Genomic DNA, 25,726 nt, shown 5'->3' on the forward strand with positions numbered 1-25,726 from the left:
AGATACTGTTTTTTTATTTCAACTAATTTTTTAAGACAAAAAAAGATATTGATAATTTTATTTATATTTAAAAAATTGAAATTTAATTTAGTAATTAACTAATTAATTAATTTTAAAATTATATTATCACCGTTCATTAGTTTTTTATTAAATTAATTTATTTATTTATTTTTAATTTTATATTAAATCAAATTTAACAAAATAAATATTATTACATATTAAATTTAATAAAAAATTATTTTTAACATAAATGTTAAGACAAATTTTTGTAAACTTTTGTGGGACAAAAAAGGGAAAATATATATTTAAATAGATTTTTTTTTTTAATTTAGTTGGGCAAGTGCCTCCATCCTATGCACTTGAGTTTGTCCCTGCTCATGAATAAAGTGACAATTTTACAAACCAATTCCGGAAGTGTGATGCACAAAACTAAATTTAAATTTTTAATACTTGTTTATTAAATAAATTAATAAATTAATCATTAAACCAATTCTTAATTAAGATTTGGGTTAAGTCGAATGTTGAATATTCTTAATTTAAAGTCTAAAGTTTAAAATTTAAATTTATTCTTTAGTATTTAAAATGGATTAAATATTAAATAAAATAATAAATTTTATTAATCATATAATTTTATAATATATTTTTTAGATCCGCAAGCTAGATTTTTTATTTTTTATTTTTTTGAAATTGTGCATCCGGTGCCAATGCAACTTAGGGGGAAAAGGGATCATTAAAGTCATATTTGAATCCCCTGCATGGACAATAATAGAGACAACAAAATAAACCCAAAAAAAAAATGCATAAATATGTTTGTGGAATAAAGTTTGTATTATTTTCATGTGATTGTTATGATATTTAAAAAATATATCTAATTTCTTAAAAAAATTAATATTTAATTTAAAAATATAAAAATAAATAATTTTAAAATTTATAATAAAAAATAAATTAAATAAAAATTAAATATTAATTTATAAACACCGAAAAATCGACCAAATTTACACTGCCAGTTAGCTAAATATGCCAATTGCCAAGGCAGAAGTGGCCTTTGTGTCTCAGATAGATCTCTTTCACCGACATGATGACGTTAGTATTTTAGAAATAAAAATATTATTTATATATTAAAATTAATTATTAATATATATATATATATATATATATATATATATATATAATTTAATTTATTTTTAATATATATTTATATTATAATATGTATTTTATATTAGTAATTGACTTTAATAACTAATTTTAATGTACATATTCGATAGTTGTTTCTGAAAACCGAAATACATCTTCACAAAGCAATTTACCAAGTGGTTCTGGTTCACATAATTTAGTTTCTCATTCGCAGCTTCTCAAGATCTTGGCAATAATGAAAAAGTTGATGTTTCAAGTATGGACAAAACAGGTTACCCACCCAAAGCAAAAAACTAGGAAAAATTATCATGGCAGTCATCAAACTTTGTGCATCATGCATCCCCCTATGGCCTATGCACCAGAATAAGCTGAATTTCAAGTTTCCATAGTCAAATGAGTACTGCACGTCTGCAGCTGTATTCTTTAGTCCATACAAAATTTTTGTTTAACTTGTCTAAAAGTAGAAAAGAGTGAAGTGAGACCCACTTCTTGAATAATAATCCCGAGTGTATTATTTAAGAGATCTCAACAAGTAAACTACCTTACAACATCATTTTTATTAAACTACTTTATAACATCATTTTTCTTAATGTCATTCCATGGCTTCTTCTACGTCTTCTAAAGCCTCCCTTTTTCTCTTATCAACAATCTTATTCTTCTCAAATGCTTGTGCTATCAGCAACACCCCCAATGCAGAAAACCTCAATGCATTGAAATCCTTTTGCAGAACCACACCATACCCTGAAGTTTGCTTCAACTCATTGAAGCTATCAATCTCTATAACCATATCTCCAAACATACTCAACAACCTCCTTCAGTCTCTCCAAGTAGCTATATCAGAAGCCACAAAGCTATCTGATCTTTTCAACAATGCTGGAAACTCAAACAGCATCATAGAGAACAAAATAGGAGCAGTTCAAGACTGCAAGGAGCTCCACAAACTCACATTGTCTTCTCTGAAACGCTCTCTATCCGCAATCCGTTCGCAGAACTCGAAGGACTTGGTTGATGCAAGAACATACCTTAGTGCAGCGTTAACCAACAAAGAAACGTGTTTAGAAAGCATGGAGTCAGCTTCTGGTACCCTTAAGCCAACTCTTGTGGATTCTGTGACCAACACTTTCAAATATGTCAGCAACACTCTCTCAATGCTCCCTCGTAAGCCTGATATGAAGAAGAAGCAGAAGAAGAGCACTCCAAAGTGGTTTTTTTCAAAATCAGATGATGAAGGGTATGATCCTAGTGAAGTGATTGTTGTGGCTGCAGATGGGAGTGGGAACTTTAGTACTATCAATGAAGCTATTGACTTTGCTCCAAGTAACAGCTTTGACAGGACAGTGATATATGTGAAAGAAGGGTTATACGAGGAGAATGTGGAGATTCCAAGTCATAAGACCAATATTGTTTTGCTTGGAGATGGAAGAGATGCCACTGTCATCACTGGTAACAGAAGTTTTGTTGATGGCTGGACTACTTTTAGATCTGCCACTCTAGGTAAACAAACCCCTTTATGATACTATTCATTATATTGATTGTGAAATGTGAACTACTTCTTAGCCTTTAAAATGTTCGGAATTGGTTATTATGATTTTTTATTTTGTTCACTCTGGCTACTATATATGGCTTTGTTATCTCACACTAATCTGTTTTATTTTTTTTGTATTGGATTAGCTAGCTACTGTTAGATATAAGTGGAGTAGTGTTATTCAAACTTGTAAATTTGAGTAATTATGAGATACAAAAAAAGATTAAGCTCATCACCTGTTTTTTCCCTATCGATCAGCTGTGTCTGGGGATGGTTTTCTGGCTCGAGACATAGCAATTGAGAACAAAGCGGGGCCAGAGAAGCATCAAGCAGTTGCACTGAGAGTTAATGCAGACTTGACTGCATTCTACAGATGTTCAATCTATGGCTATCAAGACACACTCTACACTCACTCCTTCAGACAATTCTACAGAGAAAGCGACATATATGGCACCATAGACTTCATATTCGGAAACGCGGCAGCGATCTTTCAAGGCTGCAACATTGTTTCACTAATGCCAATACCCGGCCAGTTTACGGTTATTACCGCGCAATCACGAAGTAGCCCTGATGAGGACACAGGGATCTCAATCCAGAACAGTTCAATTGTAGCAAGCACTGATTTGAGTTCAAATTCGACGATGGTCAAGAGTTACCTTGGGAGGCCATGGAGGGTGTATTCTCGCACTGTGTACATAGAGTCGTACATTGATAAGTTCATTGACCCGTTGGGATGGACAAAGTGGAACAATAATAATGATGGTGATACTGAAGGGCTTGAGACTCTGTATTATGGAGAGTATGAGAATTATGGGGGTGGTTCAGACACTCGTAACCGTGTGGATTGGCCAGGATTCCATTTGTTGGATTACAATGATGCTTATAACTTCACTGTTTCAGAGTTCATTGCAGGTGATGCTTGGCTTGGTTCTACTTCTTTTCCTTATGATGATGGGATTTGAACAACAGACGATACTTCTTTTGCTGCAGAAGCGTTTAATATCCTATTACATTGTCTAGGGATACATGAACAAGTAATTCACGAATGAGTAAGAGATATCTACAATAATGTTTTTGCTGTGGTTCGATGCATACGGTGGATCTTCTCCTGTTACAGTGATACTCTTCCATACTTGTAATAAGGAGGAGTCTAACTCATAACCCCTTCACATGCTTCATGCTTGCTGAACTCCACATAGGCCCGTATATTTGTTACTTTGGCATCTTAATATTCCTATTTTCATTATTAAGAAGGATACTAAGATAAAGTTGTTTGAAAACATTTTGTTAAGGATGTTTATGGATGTTTATGTGTCACAAAAATCTGCTTAAATAACATAAATTTTAACTATTTTTTATTAATATTTTTTTTATTATCAAATATTTTTATTAAAAATATTTATTAAATTAATCAATAATTAGTTTATTATAACAACAATAATAAATTATCATTATTAAAATTAGTAAAAAATAAAATGACAAAACAGCTCTTAACAAAAAAATAAAATGACAAAGCAACTCTTATGTTAGTACATAACAACGATTGAGTCGCACAGCCTATAGCTGTTGTTTTGTTCTAAGCATTTCTTTGTAGCCAAATGTTTTATATAACTGAGAAGAATCCAATTGGCAATTTATCAATACTTGCGCAGCTCTTTTTTTATAGGCATGGATCTCCAACTCTTAAAGTAATTTTTTAAAGTGTCAGGAGCAATTCACACCTAATCAACTTCTGTAATTCATGCACATCATACCTACCAAGAGTACTCACAAGTAACAAATAAGTGTTAACGATTTTAACATTCTTTTTATACAACACGTACAAATTATCATTTTGTTTTAGGATTCTCAACCTATTCAGTTGGCCCTTTATATTGACACAGCCTACCAATATAAACTAAGTGAACAACTCAACTCAAGGCGAAACTTTTAGGTCTCATTTCTTAACATGTTCTATTAAAGTTTAATAGATAATCCTATTTATTAGTGTGTTCTATTAAAATTTAATAAATAGTCTTCATTTCTTAAGTATAGATTGATAGTCCCGATATAATTAAGTAAAGCACTATGTAGACTAATCTTATATTCATTGTTATGCTACATATTTAGTAAATAGAAGAGGGAAAATTAAAAGAAAGACAAATACACAAATTTTAATTCCTAAATTGTGAATTTTAACTTATAATTTTTAATTTTAAATTTAGATATTGATATAAAATATAATAAATAAAAAACTAAAAGGGTTGTTTAATTAATAAAAAATATATTAAAAACGAGCCTACAATAAAAAAGATGAGATCATATAAAATGTAATATAATAGTAGTTTGTGCTTTTAATGTTTCTTTCAAGTGAATTTCATAAAAAAAATGTTATATGACGAATAAAATTTATTAGTTTTAGTTAATATTTAACTCAAAATGTTGAATAACATTGATAAAAAAAAATGTTAGTACCCTAATTTTTCTCCTTTATAAATATATATAGACATAGATATCCACATACATATTTATACATAATACAATTTTATTTTATATTAGGTGTGTTTTATGTTGTTTAACTTTTTAATTATTTAATATAAAAATAAAAATAAAAAGTGGAGTCTACTTTTATCTCTCTTATCTTTTAAGCAAGTTAAATACCATCAAATTTTCTTTATATTATTACAAATAATTATAAAACTTTTTTAGAGTTATTATAAATATAAGAATAAAAATATTATGTATATATAAAATTAATTATTATATATTTATATATAAATATATATTATTTAATTTATATATTTTATGTGTGATTGATTTTTTTCCACATGGAATATGCTTACATAAGAATACTTCCATATTTGAAATAAAACCAGCCCACAAACACATATATGCATGGCATGCACTTTACTTGGTCTTGTCTATTTTTGGCCACTACTATACCCTTGGGAAAAAAGAGAAGCATAATCAAAGTTTGTCTTAAGAGTAGCATAACATGGCGGGAAATAAGGTTAGAATGGGTGGAACATGGAAGAACAAGAGGTATTATCAATGGTCAACCGTCGTGGATTTTTGTCACTCGACAATTACCTTCCCATAATAGAAAACCAACCTCAAAGACCTCCCAACCACTAATACCTTTTCCTCTTCAAGCAAACCAAATCGCATTTAAATACAAATCACGTAACACACAAGTCCAAATTGAAGGTCCGTTCATTCTTTTTGGATCTCCTAGCTAAGGCAGAGAGAAGTTCCTCTGCCTTAGGAAGCTCCCAAAAGAAAAAAAATGGCATTTCAAGATTTTGATGTCATCTCGGAACGTCGAAGAAATGAGCAGAAGGCAAAACTCAAGAAGAGGATCATCATGGGCGTTGTAGCCGCCATCGTCCTTGTAGGCATCATCGGCGCAGTCTTCGTCGTGGTATTGCCAGGAAATGACAGCAAAAGCAACAGCACTCCATCGTCGCATTCTCCATCATCATCTTCGTATTCGTCGTCGTCGTCGTCACCACCATCAATCGCAAAATCGGAGAAGATGGTGGAACTTGTCTGCGATGGTGCCGAGTACAAAGACAAATGTGAAGGACCTCTCTCAGATGCATTGAAGAACGACCCTTCCATGTCGCAACCCAAGGATATTCTCAAGTACTACGCCAAATATGCAGAGGATGCAGTTAACGCTGCTTTCGCCAAAACCGAAACCCTCAACTTCGAATCCCCGGAGGAGCAAGGCGCCTATGAAGATTGCAAGCAGATCTTCTCTGATGCCAAGATCGACCTGGAGGCCATCACGAACCAAGTATCCGGAGACAACATCGATTTGAGGAACATCACCAACAGTACTCCTGATTTGAACAGCTGGCTCAGTGCTGTCATCAGTTACCAACAAACTTGCATCGACGGTTTCCCTGAGGGACAGTTGAAGACTGATCTTGAGAACCTCTTCAAGGACTCTAAGGAGTTTGTTAGCAACACACTTAACATTGTTTCCAAGGTTGGTAACTTCCTCTCCTCCTTGCCAACGTTCCGGAGTTTGGCCGAGGAGAAGCATCAGTCGCCGCTCGATTTCCTGGACAAACGCGATGGCTTTCCTAACTGGCTTAGCCAGAAGGACAGGAGGATGTTGAAGGCTGCCGATAACAAGCCCACACCTAATGTCACCGTCGCCAAGGATGGCTCCGGGGACTTCAAAACCATCTCTGAAGCTTTGGCTGCCATGCCTAAGACATACGAAGGAAGGTGTGTATATTTTCCATTATTGTTTACGCCATCTATATATAGCACAACTCATAGTTCAAACAATGTATGAAAATGCAGGTATGTGATTTTTGTTAAGGAAGGAGTGTACGATGAGACAGTGACAATAACACAGAAAATGCAGAACGTAACCTTGTTTGGTGAAGGTTCCCAGAAGAGCATCATCACCGGCAACAAAAACTTTAGGGACGGTACCAGGACCTTCCTAACTGCCCCATTTGGTAAGTGAGCGATCGAATAATGCAAAAAACAAATCCGAGATATTTAAGTCAAAATTATTAATGGTTATGGTACGGTATATGCATGCAGCTGTGCTAGGAGATGGATTTATTGGAAAGTCGATGGGATTCAGGAACACAGCTGGGCCAGAAGGACACCAAGCTGTGGCTGCGAGAGTGCAAGCTGACCGCGTGGTGTTTGTGAACTGCCGCTTCGAGGGTTACCAAGACACACTATACGCCCAAACCCACAGGCAATTCTACAGGAGTTGCATCATTTCCGGCACCATCGATTTCATCTTTGGTGACGCCGCAGCAGTTTTCCAGAACTGTATCATGGTTGTTAGGAAGCCAATGGACAACCAACAAACCATTATAACCGCACAAGGCAGAGTTGATCCAAAACAAACCACCGGAATAGTCCTCCAGAAGTGCATCATCAAGGCTGATGACTCGCTTGTGCCTGTCAAGGCCCAGTTCAAGAACTACCTTGGTAGGCCATGGAAGGAGTACTCCAGGACAGTAATCATGGAATCCGACATCGGAGATCTCATTCACCCGGAGGGATGGCTTCCTTGGGCCGGCGACTTCGCTCTTAAGACACTCTACTATGCTGAGTATGCAAACACTGGACCTGGTTCCAAGACCGATGGCAGGGTTAACTGGCCCACCTACCATGTCATCAACAAGCAAGAAGCTGCCCAGTTCACTGTCGCACAATTCTTGAAGGGATCTTGGGTCCAGGGCACCGGTGTGCCATCAGTTCAGGGTTTCTATAACTAAGAAAAGAAAAAAATGAAAAAGAAAAAAAAAATGAAAAGAAAAGGGATAATGTACAAGTGAATAGCAGTACAGTTGTTGTAAAAGCTAACTATCTCTTCCTGGCCTCCTCATAAAAAGATGAGTCTGAGATGTTCATCATATAAATCTTTTATTTATTTTTTTTTTCATTTTTTCGTCTTGATTACTGCAGGTGTAGGAAAAGAAAATTCCTGCAAAATTTTGAAAGTATAAAATGTGCCACAAAAATTTTCTCCTTATTATTGCATCTTCTTTTCGCTGGTGGTAAATACACAGGATTATTCCAATATAATGCAAGTCATTATCATATTATTAGGATATTCTCACTAATTATTGGTTTATTTATCTTTCAATTTTAAAATAAGAAAAAGTTATCATTTTTAACTACAAAACTTTAAAATGCTAATAAATTTAATTATAAAGAATAAAATTAATTTTGTATTCATGATAAAAATATTAAAATGTTGATTTTAATATGTATATTAATTAATATTTTGAATTTTTATAAATATGAATGATAATTTTTTATTTTTTAGTTATAAAATTAGTTTTATTTATTTATAAATAAATTTATTAATATTCTAAACTAACTTTCATAATTATTTTTTAATAATAATTTCTTATATATTAGTTTAATACCACACAATTAATTCAGTAATAAAAAAACTACATCATTTAGTTAGAAACGACACATGAATCTTTTTGTAAATATATAAAAAATCTTTAAAGAATTAGAAATCCAAGATATTAACTCACTCAATTAACAAAATATATTCAAATATTTTTTTGTTCTAAAAAATACATTAATTTATTATAAATGATACAGAAACGACTATACCTCTTATATATGAGTTTAATATGTTACCGTCAGTTCAATGGTAACAAAAGCACATCATTTAGTTAGAAATGACATAAAAATTTTTAATATACAAGAAATCTTTAAAAAACATATATAAAGTTCAGAATTTTGACTCACTCAACTAACAAAATACATTTAAATGTGTTTTAGATTAAAAAACACATCAATTTATTGTGAATAATATATGCATGCATGATTAAAATCTCTTGTATTTCTGTTTAATATCACATAGTCAATTGAGTGATAATAAAAATACATCATTTAGTTATAAATGATACATAAATTTTTCATAAATAACACAAGAAATTTTTGTGTCATAGTTATAAAATTTTTTATGTCACAATAAAAAAAATTGTGGTATTCTTTTTTAATATATTTTGCACAATTTAAAATTCTATCCCTTTCTCCTCCTTTTTTTTTGTTTTTTTATCTTCTTATTATTCTTATTTTACCATTTCTTAATTCTTTTTGTTTAAGAAGATTAAAAATAAAAAAAGATAAATAAATAATCAAACAATTTTTTTTTTTAAAAAAAGTGCAAAAGACACCGATTGGAGAAGGAGAAAAAAAAAATAAAACAAAATCAAACAATAAAAGAAGGAAAAAGAACGTAAAAAAGAAGAAGGAATGTAAAAAAGAAGAAAGGTGTGATTCATTAATTTTTGTTAGGTTTAAGTAAATTTTGTTGAATTTAGTTTGACAAAAATATTTGAATTTATAGCAAAATTTTGCCCCAAAAAATCTAATTCGATCTATTAAAAAATGACATATAAACAATTTATTTTGACCACTACACCAATAATTACATAAAAAAAGGGAAAAAAAAAAACTTGTATTTTAGGTTGGTATCTGTCATAAAAAATACCATCTCATTTTTTTAATCTTATTGTAATTTGTGTTAATCGGGAAATAAAGTTCATACTGTTAGGGCATAAAGTCCAAAGCATAAAAGAGCCATATGCTCTACCAAATTACAGTAAGAAAAAATAATCCAATCTAAAAGAAGAAAGAGAAAATTACAGAAATAAAAAATATATAAGGTACATACTACATAGTTAATAATTTATCTGGATCTGATCCTATTATCACTAAACCACATCTGGCGGGTTTTGATTTGTCCTCATGCTTTCTTTTAGTTAATTTTGGGCAAACAGTGTTCTTCACTTTTTTTTTTTTCATTGTGTGTGTATAAGCATTTCCAAAAGACGGAATATGGGTAGGTACCCTATTTCTATACGTTTCAATGGGTTTTCTTAAGTACCCAAAAAGAGCAACTCTTTTGGGCGAAAGCCCAATCTATTTGGTCAAAAAGAATAATTGTTTATCATGGTAGACTAGCAAGCAGTCCTCACCCTAAGGGCTAAGCTTGTTGAGGAAGCTTATTCATTAATTGTTTTGGCGCCCCTCCCAACTCTTTTTGAATTCCCGCATTTCCCCCCGTACCTCCTACCTCTTTCGCCATTTCCATATCTCTTCTTCCTTCTCCTCTCTTCAAAGCTTTGTCTGATTTTCTGTCTGTGTACTGTGTAGAATTCAACTTCTTCCTTTCACCCCCCACTTCTCTCTTTTCTCCCCACGCTTCAAAAAGACTATATTTTTCTTTCTCTGTGGGGTTCTATCATACTCCCGTATCAGACATGTCAGCAAGCATTGAGCAGCAGCGCAACCAGAGAAGTGTTCAACAGCATGAAGAAGCCGAAGAGGTTCAACATGGACCTTTCCCTGTTGAACAGCTTCAGGTCACTAATCACCTTTTTTCTTCCATTTTCGTTCTCTTCAAATTACTTCTCTTATGCTACCTAATCACGTATTTTTACCCTAATTGCTAATTGGTTGTAACTTTTTAGTGAAAAGTTCAGTCTTTCTTATGACTTCGGTGCCCCATTTGATCTAATTTCGTAGCTATGATTGCTTTTTCATCGATGTAGGTTTTCTGCATTGACACTCTTAAAACGGAACCTCCCCCCGGGGGCCCTTTTGTGTTTTCCTTTGGTAGTTGCCCCTTTTTACTATGGGTCTTGTTTATGTTACTCCTTTGTCTGTTTTGGAATTTCCCTAGGATACTATATTGTTGGTGCTTCAATTTACAGCTTAGTGATTACAGTAGGTGATGATTTGACTGTTTGAGTCCCTAATGCGGGTATTTACTATTTACACAGGCATCAGGCATAGCTGCCTTAGACATTAAGAAGCTTAAAGATGCAGGTATTTGCACTGTTGAATCTGTTGCTTACACTCCTAGGAAGGATCTGTTGCAAATTAAAGGTATCAGTGAGGCTAAAGTTGACAAGATTATTGAAGCAGGTATGCACCTCCTGATATATTCTACTTTGCTAATACGGTATTTTCTTTAATTTCAACACTCAAGAGCATCAGCTATAAGCACATTAATTGTGAAGCCGTACTGATCTTCTGATGCTTGTTTATTGACAGCTACTAAGTTGGTGCCTATGGGTTTTACTAGTGCGAGCCAGCTCCATGCTCAGCGGATGGAGATCATCCAGATAACAACTGGATCAAGAGAGCTTGACAAGATATTGGAAGGTGAGACATCTCTAATAAAGACATTGCTTACAAGTGGATTTTATGGATTGTGTTTTTCATTGATGAAGTGTCATAATTCAATATTGTTTCTTCTATTAGGAGGAATTGAAACAGGTTCTATCACCGAGTTGTATGGTGAATTTCGATGTGGGAAGACTCAGTTATGTCACACTCTCTGTGTCACTTGCCAAGTATGTAGTTTCCATTTTCTTCACTGTTGTAGTAGTGCTTTTGTATCGTGTCGTAGCTGAACATAGACAAAACGATAATCTCTCTTTCGCTTAGTTTGCAGTAGTTAGACTATATCCATGGAGAATAATTGTTTTCTACCGCATATAGTTTTAAATTTGTGTTATTGTTGGTATAAAAATTGAATTAGAGAAGGTTTAGTGTCATGGTGAATGTCTAGTTCTCATCTAGTTTTGAGTCATGGCATGAATGTCTAGGTCTCATCTATGTGTCACTGTATTTTTCTATTCCCTAATATTCATTTTATTGTTTATGCTGTAGTTGCCCCTGGATCAAGGAGGTGGTGAGGGCAAAGCTATGTACATCGATGCTGAGGGTACTTTTAGGCCTCAACGACTCTTACAGATAGCTGATAGGTATAATGATTGTTGATATGAACTTGGTGTCATCCTATGTTTGTACTCCATATTAACATTGCCAAAAGCTTCAGGTTTGGATTGAATGGGGCTGATGTATTGGAAAATGTTGCTTATGCTAGAGCGTACAACACAGATCATCAATCACGCCTTTTGCTTGAAGCAGCATCAATGATGGTGGAAACAAGGTGTGACTTCTGATGGTTCCCTTTTTTTTGACAGTGGAGTACTGTTTAGATCAGCCAAAGTCAGGATTTCTATTTCAGTTGATGCATATTGATGCACAAGTGTGTCATGTCATAATCATAACTTCTTTCATATTGAATTCTTGATTAATCATTAGCTAATAACTAGCTTCAATAAATAATAACCGCCTAAGTGGCTTTTGTTTTTCTTTTCATATATTTCCAATGTCTATAAGATTATCCATGACTAGCGCCTGATCCAACGAGTGAAGAAGCTCAATTTGTTAATGTGTTTCTGTATTGAGTTGTCCAAATTGGACTTTGGAATCATTGTTTGCATGGGTTGCAAAAAGTTGCTTGTGAAATTTACAGTTCAAAGCTGTTTGAACAGGTTTGCTGTAATGATAGTAGACAGTGCTACTGCTCTCTATAGGACAGATTTCTCCGGAAGGGGGGAGCTTTCAGCTCGGCAAATGCACCTAGCGAAGTTCCTTAGGAGCCTTCAAAAGATAGCAGATGAGGTAAAAGTCCATGTAGGCTGGAAAGTAGCTAACCATGTTTTTAATTTGTTGAACTGATTTGATGATATGGTTTAGATTGCTGACTATATGACAATATATACGGCTTTTCTTAGTAAAACAGAACAAACTTTTCTGTGATTCAAACACAGCTAATAAATAGTTATGTACTTCTATTGCAGTTTGGTGTGGCTGTTGTCATAACAAACCAAGTAGTTTCACAAGTAGACGGTTCTGCAGTCTTTGCTGGGCCTCAAATCAAGCCTATTGGAGGCAACATTATGGCTCATGCCACCACTACAAGGTTCAAAGTTGAAAACAATAAGTGTTTGTACTTATAATTCTGGCCCAGCTTGGTTCTTACGCTGCAAGTTAATTAATTTATTAAATGCAGGCTAGCTCTGAGGAAAGGAAGAGGAGAAGAGCGCATCTGTAAAGTGATAAGTTCTCCTTGTTTAGCTGAAGGTGAAGCCAGGTTTCAGATCTGTGGCGAAGGAGTCTCAGATGTTAAAGACTGACAAATGTTACCAAAGCTTTTTTTTCTTCTTTTTTTTTTTTTTTGGAAAAGGGAGGGGGGGGGGGTGTTCATATTCATGGGTATTTCAATGTCAAAATTTGCAGTATAGCTGTCTGGTGGCTGCTATTTCGGTTTGAAAGTTGGTGAATGTTTCTGTGATATCTTTCATAAATTCGTTGCTGTGATGTGATGGTCATGAACATAGAAATTTGTTTGAATTGAAGTGTAGGAATCGTAATGTTCAATGTTAGTTAGACCAGCAAAGTATGGATTACGCTTTGTGCACATTGCGTTTCTTACATGTACGGGAACGGGACACTAGTGAGATACAAAATTATATTTGATTGATGAAATGTAAAAGAAATATTAAATTAGTATATTTTATAATTTTTTTTTGACAAAAAAATATAAACATACTAACAAAAGACTTGATTTATTTTTTATTTTAAAATAAACAACTATTTTTTATTATGAAAAATTTAGTTGTTGATAACTCTACTTATTAAAAAAAAATTGACATTATATCTACGAAAGATAGATTCAATTGACAAAAATATTTAAATTTTAAAAAATTATTCAAAAACTCTAAATTATTTTTACTAATCTCACTTAACACAATCCTGAATTACCAACTACAACTCTAATTCTAACCTTACTCGGTGCCTAATCTCGAACCGTTCATCGTGAACACACCTTGAAAGTAAACGTGTTTAATTATTGACTGTCATACATAAGCAAATTTCAGACACATTAAAACGGAAGATAGGCTTTTTCTTATCCTTGCTGCAGGTTTTGTTGGTAATAGATCTTCTCAAATTGTTAAAAAAATTTAAGAGTGTAATCTCTAACTCTTTATTTTTTTTTTATATTTATTTTTAGTTATATTTATAAAATTAATAATAGGAGATCACAATTTATTCTCTTAATTGTTAAAAAAAATTGAGATGATTTATTTTCGATTTTGTTCTGGCCCGTTAATTTTCATTTTCAGACGGATCCAACTTTGGTTTGACAAAAGCAAAAAGACCCATACAAATTTTATAAATTAAAATTAAAAAATAAATAAATGTACAAAAAAAAAAAGAAGCCAGAGTGCCAGACCCCACCTTAGGCCCAAACAAAAACGCACAAAACCCCCCTCCAAAAAATGAAAAAAAAAAAAGGAAAAGAAATAGAATGATAAATAAAACGCAGCGTTTGCTTAGAGGCACAACGCACAACGGCACAAGACAAAGAGGCTAACCTGGTCGTTTCAGCGGGTTCAGGTGTTACGTTATCGTAAGGAAGCAGAGAGAGAGAGAGCAAGGTGAAGGGGAAGAAGGTAAAGGAGAAGGAAGAAGGAAGAAGGAAAAAGAGGAAATGGGAAGCAGAGGTCCACCTCAAAGCCTTCCCAGTTCAGCTGCCTTTTCCAGAGGTTACAACTTCGCTTCCACTTGGGAACAGGTTTCTCTCTCTACTCTCTCTCTTTCTCTCTCCAGTCTTGTAGATCTTGTCTTCAACCATCCACTAACATCACTTCATCCCATTCTCTTCCCAAATCCACCAGATCTGCATCCTTGTGCTCACTGATCTAATTCCGTATGCTAAGTTGGAATTTGATGTGTGTGTGTGTATGTAATTATTTTTTTTCCCCAGAATGCGCCTTTGACAGAACATCAACAAGCCGCCATTATATCCCTCTCTCATGCCGTTTCTGAACGACCCCTCCCTCTCAAGCTGGTAATGCCCCCTTACTACTTCTACTACAATCAGAAGCTTTTCTCATCGACCATCAACTCTTGTTTTCTGATTCACAACATCTAATAAATTGAATTTACGTAGGCTCAGGAGAATGCGTCGGTGCAAGACACTGCCTTGACGGTTAAAACCAAGGATAGCTCGTTCGATGATAATGGTGCTGTTCAGACTGTTATGGTCAACACCAATCAAGTACCTTACCCACCTTATCGTCATCTGATTCTATGGTTTTGCCTGTTAACCGGTGATTATTGAAATAATTGTTGATATCCTCTATTGCTGCAGTTTTACAAATGGTTTACGGATCTTGAATCTGCCATGAAATCAGAGGTTAGTGTGGTGATCTCTTGAAATTGCAGTTGTTAAAATTTTGGTTGTGGAGTGCAACTTAAATTTATTCTGTTATCCGTTTGTAGACAGAAGAGAAATATCAACATTATGTGAACACTCTAACGGAGCGGATACAAACATGTGATGATATTCTCCAACAGGTGATTTATATATAACATGGTTATGGTTGGTGGGTTAGTTGTAGCAATCTAATTTTTTGACTGTTCTTTTCTTACAGTTTCCCATTTGTACTTCTTGAACTCATGCAGGTTGATGACACCCTAGACTTATTCAATGAGCTACAATTGCAGCATCAGGCAGTAGCTACAAAGACTAAAACGCTTCATGATGCATGTGATAGACTGGTATGGTTTCGTTGCTTATCACCCAATCTGATTTTTTATTTTCTAATAAGAATTGGTTGCTGTAATCTCTTATTACTTTGAAAATATTGCCAGCTGGTGGGGTATAGGTTCATGTGTATATCAAACTAATAAATAAGAAATTCAGTTAATGCAAGGTTGGAAGTTGGAGAGTTTAGGTTGCTTTGCTACATTTTTCTGTATATTCCATTTTAAAAATTTCAGCTGAGGATAGGTGAATTCTTTGTATCTGTTATCCCTAGTGGGAGGTTGAGAATGATTTAGTTTTTGACTCAGCCACCTTTGTTTCTTCTTTAGCTGAAATAACTGATTTTCTGTTGTATTTTTTCCGATTACAGGTACAAGAGAAGCAAAGACTAATTGATTTTGCGGATGCACTTCGTAGTAAACTCAACTACTTTGACGAACTGGAGAATGTAAGGTTTGACTGCTGGCTTGACTGGAGCTTTTCTTAGATTTTTTCTCCATCTTATCTGTTTTTTTATCTATTGATATAATAGGATATTACTCTTTGAAGAGATTGATTATGATAATATAATAGTATATTCAAAATACATAGGCATATACATAGGATGGTGCCATTATGGTAGATATTATGACAGTGCAACTATGAGTGCAAGTACTAATGATTTCCCACAGAGCATGTAATTAAGGAGGAATTTTCTACCTTAGTTTTTTCAAACACTGTAAAATAAATTTCATATGTATGTCTAGGTTGGACAATTTTCAAATTTTTCCTTTCATTGTTTTAATGGATTGGGCTAACAGAAAATTGTGCTGTGGATTTCAGATATATTATATGCTGCAGATGATTAGCACCCCTTGCATTTATTATTTCTATGTCATACATTTATTGCTTCAATCTTGCCTTTTTTATTGGCATATTAGACTTTTATCATTTTTGGTAGGGATGTTATTTGTACTAAAACACTTAATTGATGTAAATTGTAATGATAACTTTGTTGGTGTTACTGCTATGAGTTATCAAACAGCTCTTAATGCTGCTGTTTTAGCATAGTTGTGAAGGCATTGCAAAGCTGCAAATTTTTATTGATTCTACAAGTGATTATTTGGCTTGTTTAAATTCTTCTCTGCAGGTTGCTACGAATTTTTATTCTCCAAACATGAATGTTGGAAATGAGAACTTTCTCCCACTTCTCAAAAGGCTTGATGAATGCATCTCGTGAGTAAATATCCAGTTTAATTCTTGTATGTTGTTATATTGGCATATTCAGGTTATATTATGTCACTAGGTGATAATAACGGGAGCTTTATCTGCTTTTTGTAATTGAACATTGTATGTGATCATTGGCTTTTTTTTTTAACCCATATTGAAGGTATGTTGAAAGCAACCCACAGTATGCAGAATCCAGTGTTTACTTGCTTAAATTTAGACAACTTCAGGTATTTAAATTTATTTATATGAATTGTTAGGTAACTTTAGCAAACAGTATGTGCCACTTTTGTCCTTCTTTCTATGGTTCAAACTCCTGCTATATCTCATATTTGTATGCGCAGCTTTGAATGATTTGAAAATTTTGTTTTTTTTTTTTATAGTCCAGAGCACTTGGCATGATGCGCTCCCATGTATTGGCTGTTCTTAAAGGTGCCTCTTCTCAGGTAAGGATTATACATATGCATTCTCTAAGGACATAAATATTTAGAATTTGATGGTAAGGAAAGTTGATATATACCCTCACATCAGGTCCAGGAATCAATACGTGGAAGTGGGGGTGGCAAAGCATCCATCTCTGAGGGAGTAGAGGCATCTGTAATATATGTTCGCTTCAAGGCAGCAGCAAGTGAGGTAAACCTCTCTCTCACTCTCTGAAAATAAATATATGGATTGAACATATGGTAGATGGTCATCTGTAACAAATGCGCCTTTTCGAAGTAGATAGCTAGTTATTTGTACATCCAATGAAAAATTGTAACTTTTGCAGCTTAAGACACTACTTGAAGAAATTGAAAGCAGGTCTTCAAGGAAGGAATATGGTCAAATGCTGGCAGAATGCCACAAATTGTACTGTGAGCAACGCCTCTCGTTGGTGAGAAGATACATCTTTATAAATTGTTTGTGCTCCCCACCAACAGGAAAAAAAAAAATCATTTTATTGGGTCAACTGATTGCAAGATTTTTTATTTTATTCCTTACAGATAAGAAATATTGTTCATCGGCGGATATCAGAGTTTTCCAAGAAAGAGTCCTTGCCATCATTGACTAGATCAGGATGTGCATATCTCCTACAGGTAATGTCATTATGTTTTTCTATGGCCTTTTGGTCATTGGTTTTCTGTGTTGTTCATAGAGAAGGCAATTTTCATATATTCTAAGTATTTAGGTTGCCTGTAAATGGTGCTAAAAAGTAGCACCACACACCAACGCAAGCAATCAAGGGTAAAAATGAGGGCGGAGACAATAAAAATGGAGAAGTGCATTCTGGAGGCAGTTTTTTGAGAAGATAACTTTCAAAAAAAGATTCTTTTTATAATAATAAAATATGTTTCTTTATAAAAGTTTCAAATCTTTTTTTGATTAAAGAAATTTTTTATTTGGATGAAGTGATGAAGAGTGGAAGAGTACAAAGAGATCAAGCTTTCTAATCTCTCAACATTTTGAGAGTTTATAAAAGAAGTTATGACCGAGAGAGAAACTTTGCTTAAAATGTTGTATTTTACACCAAGTGGTGATCAAACAGCTAATTTTATCATGCAAAACCTGGTTGTTCGAGAATTAGCCATCGAAGATATGATAGTTATGTTTCAACCAAATGAATCAAACTCTTGCATAGATTTTGCATATTGCCACTATGATTTGGCTCCAGCAAAATTAGTTGACTGGAACTGATCCAAGGTTTTAGGGCAATTCAATGCTTACCATGGATAACGAACAAAGTAACTCATAAAAAGTTAGCCACATGACAGTGCAAAAACAAATTTGTGGAACTGATTCCTTTTGTAGACGTAACACACACATTAAGCAAATAAGTACCCTACGCCTTACGAATCTTCAGCATGATAATGGTGTTTATTCTCTCAAGTACAGGTGTCCAAATAAAGGATTTAACCTTAAAAGGAACTTGAACTTTCAGATGGATTATTTAAGGTAGGAAGTCCAATTCAGGGGGTTAAGAGACCTAAAGCTTTTTATTTGGGCTAGAGGACTCTATCTTTTAAATTTTAGATGGATTATGCTTAACATTGCAAATTGTTTACTGTTTTGAACTGAGCATGTAATATCATACAAAGCATACATATTGTCAGCAGGGGAAAGAAAAAAGTTCTTGCAACTATTCTATTTATATGTTATGATAAACGTGAAAATTTAAATGATGTTACTTGCCTCTTATTGTTATGGCTGAAGGGCTTAATAGTTGTAATTTGAAGTGCAGGTCTGTCAACTTGAGCACCAGCTCTTTGATCATTTTTTTCCAGCTTCTTCAAAGGATATTTCAAGTTTAGCTCCATTAATGGATCCTTTGTAAGATACTCCTTCTGTATGTAAGAATAATACTAGTGCAGGATATCTTGCTATGGGCGATTGTACACCGGGCCTCTGATTAATGGGCCTTAATTAGGAGGGAGTTAGTTAGAAGAGTATAATAGAAGGTGAAGGAGAGTAAGGGATCCTTTGTGTTTTCATATTCAGCAATATTACACGCTTTCTATAGTATTCTGAAACATTTCTTATGAGCAGGGTCTTGGGAAATGCTCTGCGCATGTACATGCGCAAGTAGCGGTGATTGCGTGTTCTAGTTCTTTTTGGATTTCCTTCTTGTGGTCAATGAAAGAGTAATACTCATCCACAAAATGATGATTTTTTTTCCCTTTTATTTAGGAAACTGAGCCAATTTGATACAATACATATAATAAAAACAAAAATAAGCCTTGCTGAGGTTGTTGATGCCTCTCATCTTATATATGATCCTATATTTCTCTTTATTTGTTCTTTTCATTATTTGTGAATGTTATTCTTCAAAAGAAAAATTTCCATACTTTTAGCAAACGAGTATGCGTCTATCATTCTCATGGTTTGATCAATTTTGCTTGCAGGTCAACATATTTGTATGACACACTGCGTCCGAAACTTGTTCATGAAACAAATATCGACTTTCTTTGTGAACTTGTTGATATACTTAAAGTGGAGGTCCTGGGGGAACAGCCTAGTAGGAAGAGCGAATCCCTAGCTGGCCTTCGTCCTACATTTGAGAGAATTTTAGCAGATGTACATGAGCGACTGACTTTCCGTGCTCGAACTCATATCCATGATGAGGTACTCAATGTTAAATGTTGAATTGTGCCAATTTCATTCATATACTATATTTCAGTCTTTCATACTTTCCCCCCTTTTGTGAAAGAAATTGAACCCTTTTTGCCCTCGTTAATTGGTAAAAGCTCTTGGTTTTGTTTCACAAATGAAGGGTCTGGTAATCTGACTGTGTTGAGGTTTTCAACCACAATGTTTTTCTCTGTTTACCTAGTTGGCTTTTAGTTAATCATGTCTTGATTTATTGGTTCAACAAAGCATATAAATATCTACAACCATGTACAATATGAAATCGTAGCATGGATATCCACAAATCACATGTTGCATGTCTAGGGTTTAAAGTACTTCCAGGCATACCTAGATTACTGAAGTAAATGATTGCCAACCATATATTACTATTTATTTTTTCTTGTGAGTTGATAACTTTCTGGATCACCATATTTTTACCCTTGATGTGGTTTTATGATAGTTTCTTTTCTTATATCTTGATTTTGGGAAACCTCTTTTTGGGATAAATTTATAGATTGCGAATTACATACCATCTAAAGAGGACTTGGACTACCCTGAAAAGCTGAAGAGATCTGCTGAAAGTACATCTGAGATCAATCCTGTAAAGTGCCTTTACCTCTAATTTCTTTTTTTTGCTTGATTATAGATAAGTTATCTGTTAATGCTTCTTGGTATTGCTTACTATTGTATGCTGATTTTCTTGTAATAATGCTGATTAGACAAATTTTATGTTATGATTTTTTGGTGTTTATTGCTGCCTTTGTTGATTACTTTGTTATTTGATGATTTCTTTTTTTTTCTTTTATTTTTTTTAAATAAATTTTTCTTCTGCTATAACGTTACCTTTTCGGAACTGGAAACTGAGATGACTTATGCTATATTAAATATGATGCCAAGGAATGCTAGATTTTTTTGTCAGTTTTCACCCTATGGTGGGTGAAGCAGGCTATTCTTCCCAGAATCCCTTATTCGATATGATAAGTTTCTTTTAGGTATCGAATGAGGGCTGTTAATAATTCAAGAACATGTCATTTCCTTGTAGCATTCACATGCATGCTACACTTGTATTTGTGGTGTAGCATAGTTCTTATTTCACCGTGTACTGGATATTTCAACTTCTGTTTTGTGGTTATTGTGTAATGTTTTCCTGTAGTCACTCTTAGAAAATTGCCATATATTCCAGGATGCAATTCTATTTTGTATTCCCTATTTTACAATTTGCTTTAAATTTGCAGGCGGATGACAACCCAGACATATTTAAGACATGGTATCCACCGCTAGAGAAAACTATATCATGTCTTTCAAAGTTGTATCAATGTTTAGAGTCAGAAGTTTTTACAGGTTTAGCGCAGGTATAGTATGTTTAATCTGTTTGTCTTGTGTAATTGTTTTCTATTTAATTAAATGTTTACTCATGATCAGTTTTTGTTATTCCAAACAGGAAGCAGTGGAAGTTTGCTCAACTTCTATTCAGGTAAGGCAAAAATGAGCTATGCAGTGTAATATCATGATTATGGTTGAATGTGAAATATAAATATAGATGTTACAAAGGAAGTATTTCTCATTATCTATATAAAAGACATGCTTTCTTTTTATCATTGATTATTTGGATTTGATGACTGTCCTTCCAATATTAGCTTTGTTGATAATTGGTGCTTCATCTTGTCTACCACAGAAAGCAAGTAAATTAGTTGCAAAGAGATCATCTCAAATGGACGGACAGCTCTTCTTAATAAAGCATCTTTTAATTTTAAGGGAGCAGGTAATATTGAATATTTACTATAAACACTTGGGAGGTTATATAATTTGAGTAATCATTTTTTGTGTTCCAGATTGCACCTTTCAATATTGAATTTTCAGTCACACAGAAGGAGCTTGATTTCTCTCACGTCCTGGTTAGTGTTTCTTAAAGTAGTAGTATGCATTCTAAGCTGAGTGCAATATCTTTGTTCTCTTTGTTCAAGTGCTTGTCCAGTTTGCACTCCCATTTCCATGTTTGATATTTCTTTTTATTTAGTGAAGAAAAAGGAAGAACTTAATTCACGTCAGTTTACATAATTCAAAGTCAGTATAGGACTTATGAAAATTCTCTCTGCTATTGGTTTGCCTGCAAATATTACTGTCATCACCAAAACATAATTTGCTTTTTTGGTCGCTGATTTAATTTTCGTATCACTGATATAGTATGTTAAAGGATACTCTAATTTACATGTGAATACACTGTATGGTTCAGGAGCATCTACAAAGACTCTTGAGAGGTCAAGCTTCAATATTTGAGTGGTCAAGATCAACTTCATTGGCGAGGACATTGTCTCCTAGGGTTTTGGAAAACCAAATTGACACCAAGAAGGTTAGTAACCGTGGACCTAAAATTGTTTGTTGAATGATTTGTAATGCAAATCTCTTCTTGATGTTTTGGTCATCCATTCTTAGTTTGTTACGTTATCCTCATGTCAAATTATATAACAAACTTTGAAATATTAATCAACCATGACCATCCTTATGTTCCGTAACTTGGTCCCCGAATATAATTATTTCATTCCTTGTTATAGTTAAACCAGCAAAGATGTAATTGTCAGAAAAGATGAGGACATAAAGGGAGTATATCAACCCCTAAAACTACATATTAACCTTGGACTTAAAGGGAGTCTATCAAGTATCAAGCCCTATAAATATAGACTACATATAACATCCCTTTATTCCTCTGTCACATTGGTCTCTGAATCACTTTGTGTTACTTCATATGATGCATAATATATTTAGACTTATCTATTTTCCATTTCAGGAGTTGGAGAAAAGCCTTAAAGCCACCTGTGAGGAGTTCATCATGTCAGTCACTAAGTTAGTTGTGGATCCTTTGCTATCATTTGTTACAAAGGTTTGTGTCAGTAACCAAGTTATTTCAATTGTCAGCTCATGAACTTTTAAAAGATTCATCGCATTTATTTGAAGGCACTTTGTAAACATTTCTTAGAATTATTCCAATATATATGTAAATATTGAAAACTTCACGTCGTGGTCATTAACTACATTTTTCATTTGGTATTATTGTTTATAAAATACTGCTTCTAGAAATCAACCAATTTTGTTTTTGTAGGTTACAGCAGTTAAAGTTGCATTATCTTCAGGTGGTCAAAATCCAAAGCTTGATTCAGTTATGACCAAACCTCTAAAGGATCAGGCTTTCGCTACCCCAGATAAGGTCGCCGAACTAGCTCAGAAGGTTTGTCATCAGAGTTTTGTATTTTCTTTATTCATTGTTAATGTTATACTGGTTTCTGAATCGTGTGTTTATTTTTCCAAACTACCTACTTATGGATAGATGTGATGTTTTTTTCCGTCGAAGTTTGTGAATCTTGTTATTTATTTATTTATTTTTGAGAAATATGAGTATTTATCCGTCATAATTGTTGTTCTGTGCTCTTCTAATAGGTCAGGACAGCTATTCACGAGCAACTGCCAGGGGTAATAGAAAAGATGAAGCTTTATTTGCAAAATCCATCAACAAGAACAATACTTTTCAAGCCAATAAAGTAAGATTTGATGTGATTTAGAATAACAGTTATGCTTATTCTTGGTTGTTTTTTTATATATGGATTTGACAGGTTTGTGTTTTAAACTTTGTTAACATCCTTTAGATATGCATGAATCTGACCAATCTTTAAATGCTGTTATTTCTCATATCTTCGTGTAGGACAAATATTATTGAAGCACATACGCAAGTACAGTCCCTCTTACAAGCAGAATACGCGACTGAAGAGATCAAGATTATTAATCTAAAATCCATACAGGAACTGCAAACTGAGCTAGATAATCTTCTCTAAATTATATTATTATTACATTCTAGATAATTTTGTAAAATTATTAGCAAGAGGCAGCAGATTCGCCTTCTTGCCAGAGGATCTTGTGCAATTTTTTTTTAAACATATATACCGGTTGACATTCTTTTGTAGTACAATTTTTTCGTTAGTTAGCAACCAACCACATTTTTTTCCAGCATATTGTCGCCAGTGTTATTTTTGTAAGACAAAGTTGGTCTTGGATCTGCGTGACTGTTTAAAAAAATGGGTCATATGTTTCAGGAGCTTTAAGTTCTGTCATGTGTAAGGTACAAAGAACAATATTTGTAACGTCCTCGCGGGAAGGGGAAACGACACTTCTCCAATTTCAATCATTCTATATAAAGTTCTAAGTAAGTTCTTGCTGATCTATATATGTATGTTGCAGTCGATTCTGTGCTCCTAGAATGGTTTTTAACTAGACGTCTGTGTAATGCAAAGAAAACGTGAAAAAATAAATTTAAGGATTTTTCAAGATATCACGAAAATGTGGATCAATTATTTTTATTTTTTAAAATGCCAATTAGACGACTCCTAGAATTTTAACAACCAACAGTAAAATCACTTTGTTTTCCTTCAAATTTTAATTATTTTAAGACAATATTTTTGTTATTTAGCTTATTTCACTTTTATTTAACTATTTGCTCATAAAATAAATATTTTTACTCTTATGTTCTGGAATTACAGACTGAGTTATTCAAAAACAAAATAATAAAATAATAATAATAATATATCTTTTCATCTAATATTATCATTTCCCAAAAATTCAACACACAAGCTCTAAGTATCCAATTATGAAGTCTTTGTCGATATTTATTAGTAGATGATATTTAATATTCAAACTTAGAATTGGTTAAGTTAAAATGATATTTAGTAATTAGTAGGAAGAATTATTTTAATACGAACAACACTTTTTGGTAGGAATGAATCTTCTCGTTTTTTTCAGTTAAGAGTATGAAGTGTGATTTTTAACCTTTTAATGTTTTCTTTTGGTCTCACCTATAAAATGTATGGTAAAAAATCATATTTTATCCCCTCAAGTCGTGAGAAAAAAATTAAAAGGATCCAATTCCGACCATTAAATCTTATATTAGATAAATTTTAATTAGGTCCTTTTTAACTATTTTTTGCTAAATAATACAAATATTTTTTGGAATATTCGTTTTTGTATTTGATATAAGATGGATTAGAGAATATTCTAAGAGCAAAATTTTAGTATTATTGTATTTTTTTTAAATAATAATTAATAAGAATTTAATTATAAATTTTATCTAATATAGAGATTCAATTATTAAACTTTTAAACTATAAAGATCTAATTAAAAATTTAATAAAAATATAAAAACTAGGAACATAATTAAACCTTGAAGGAAATACCACCATAGTTGAATTGCTTACACTTACTTACATCTGTATCTAACTTGAGTAGTAGATAAAATGATTCATCAAATAAAACATGTATAACTAGAAAATGGATGTTTAAAACAACCGTAATTTCTATCGGTAGAAATATAATTAGTGGTATCCATTGGGAGATTGCAACATAAAGAACATAGATTGAAAAAGAAGAATAAAAAATTATTGTTATAGAAGTAAGTGAATTCGAAGTTATTACTGTAAAATAAGTGAAACTAGAGAATAACAAATTCTTAAAAGAGCTTGTGGCAAGTTTATAAATTACAAAGTGTAATTAGCTCAATTGAGAGACTACTTTGGTCTACCTTTTAACACGTAGATGTGAAAGTGAAGCAAAATTGCTGATGCCTGTGCGCGCGCATATATTACATACTTTGCTTTGGAATATTTAGATTCTGTCAAACCTGGTTTTGATTTTTGTAATGTCTTAAAAATTCATAATTACTGAAGTTTAATGAAAACAACTGTCAAAATGGTTGAGAACAACTAATATCCATCTCTGGGCATACTTATGCACAAGATTTGTCGAGAGGCATAACACCAAACTCAACAGATTAAAATCTGAAACTTTTTCGTCTTTTATTTATAGGTGCTTCATTGGCCT

The 25,726-nt window shown here is 33.2% G+C and overlaps 4 protein-coding genes across 6 annotated transcripts; all 4 read left to right on the forward strand.

Moving 5' to 3' along the window:
- The first annotated feature begins 1,678 nt into the window (after window positions 1–1,678).
- Window positions 1,679–3,939, forward strand: LOC107638428 (putative pectinesterase/pectinesterase inhibitor 12). Its single transcript, XM_016341688.3, has 2 exons — window positions 1,679–2,628; window positions 2,918–3,939. Exons 1-2 carry the CDS (start codon window positions 1,734–1,736, stop codon window positions 3,619–3,621), a joined length of 1,599 nt encoding a protein of 532 aa, XP_016197174.1. The 5' UTR covers window positions 1,679–1,733; the 3' UTR covers window positions 3,622–3,939.
- Window positions 3,940–5,844: 1,905 nt separating this feature from the next.
- LOC107635840 (Plant invertase/pectin methylesterase inhibitor superfamily) lies at window positions 5,845–8,178 on the forward strand. The gene is made up of 3 exons (XM_016339402.3): window positions 5,845–6,877; window positions 6,956–7,116; window positions 7,205–8,178. The coding sequence occupies exons 1-3, from the start codon at window positions 5,925–5,927 to the stop codon at window positions 7,894–7,896; spliced, it is 1,806 nt and encodes a 601-aa protein (XP_016194888.1). The 5' UTR covers window positions 5,845–5,924; the 3' UTR covers window positions 7,897–8,178.
- Window positions 8,179–10,198: 2,020 nt separating this feature from the next.
- RAD51 (RAS associated with diabetes protein 51) lies at window positions 10,199–13,521 on the forward strand. Of its 3 annotated transcripts, none has more exons than XM_016340914.3 (9): window positions 10,199–10,512; window positions 10,933–11,077; window positions 11,207–11,317; window positions 11,417–11,508; window positions 11,828–11,922; window positions 11,997–12,110; window positions 12,499–12,628; window positions 12,808–12,929; window positions 13,020–13,521. In XM_016340914.3, exons 1-9 carry the CDS (start codon window positions 10,411–10,413, stop codon window positions 13,141–13,143), a joined length of 1,035 nt encoding a protein of 344 aa, XP_016196400.1. In that variant the 5' UTR covers window positions 10,199–10,410; the 3' UTR covers window positions 13,144–13,521. The 3 variants fall into 3 exon arrangements, with proteins under 3 accessions (XP_016196400.1, XP_088340052.1, XP_020975925.1); XM_088483926.1 differs by having other exon boundaries at window positions 10,206–10,512; window positions 11,991–12,110; window positions 13,020–13,178; XM_021120266.2 differs by having other exon boundaries at window positions 10,264–10,512; window positions 12,045–12,110; window positions 13,020–13,177.
- A 770-nt stretch (window positions 13,522–14,291) lies between these two features.
- Window positions 14,292–23,962, forward strand: LOC107638427 (sec34-like family protein). The gene is made up of 25 exons (XM_016341687.3): window positions 14,292–14,585; window positions 14,778–14,861; window positions 14,964–15,071; window positions 15,165–15,209; window positions 15,296–15,370; window positions 15,479–15,574; window positions 15,931–16,008; window positions 16,690–16,775; window positions 16,930–16,996; window positions 17,150–17,212; window positions 17,298–17,399; window positions 17,536–17,640; window positions 17,750–17,842; window positions 18,985–19,073; window positions 19,646–19,865; window positions 20,383–20,469; window positions 21,104–21,220; window positions 21,310–21,342; window positions 21,544–21,630; window positions 21,701–21,763; window positions 22,102–22,218; window positions 22,654–22,746; window positions 22,966–23,091; window positions 23,301–23,401; window positions 23,563–23,962. The coding sequence occupies exons 1-25, from the start codon at window positions 14,502–14,504 to the stop codon at window positions 23,690–23,692; spliced, it is 2,349 nt and encodes a 782-aa protein (XP_016197173.1). The 5' UTR covers window positions 14,292–14,501; the 3' UTR covers window positions 23,693–23,962.
- The last annotated feature ends 1,764 nt before the right edge of the window (window positions 23,963–25,726 follow it).

The sequence above is a fragment of the Arachis ipaensis genome, chromosome B4 (genome assembly GCF_059453495.1).
Source record: "Arachis ipaensis isolate K30076 ecotype BB chromosome B4, ASM5945349v1, whole genome shotgun sequence".
In the NCBI taxonomy this organism is placed as follows: Eukaryota; Viridiplantae; Streptophyta; class Magnoliopsida; order Fabales; family Fabaceae; genus Arachis; species Arachis ipaensis.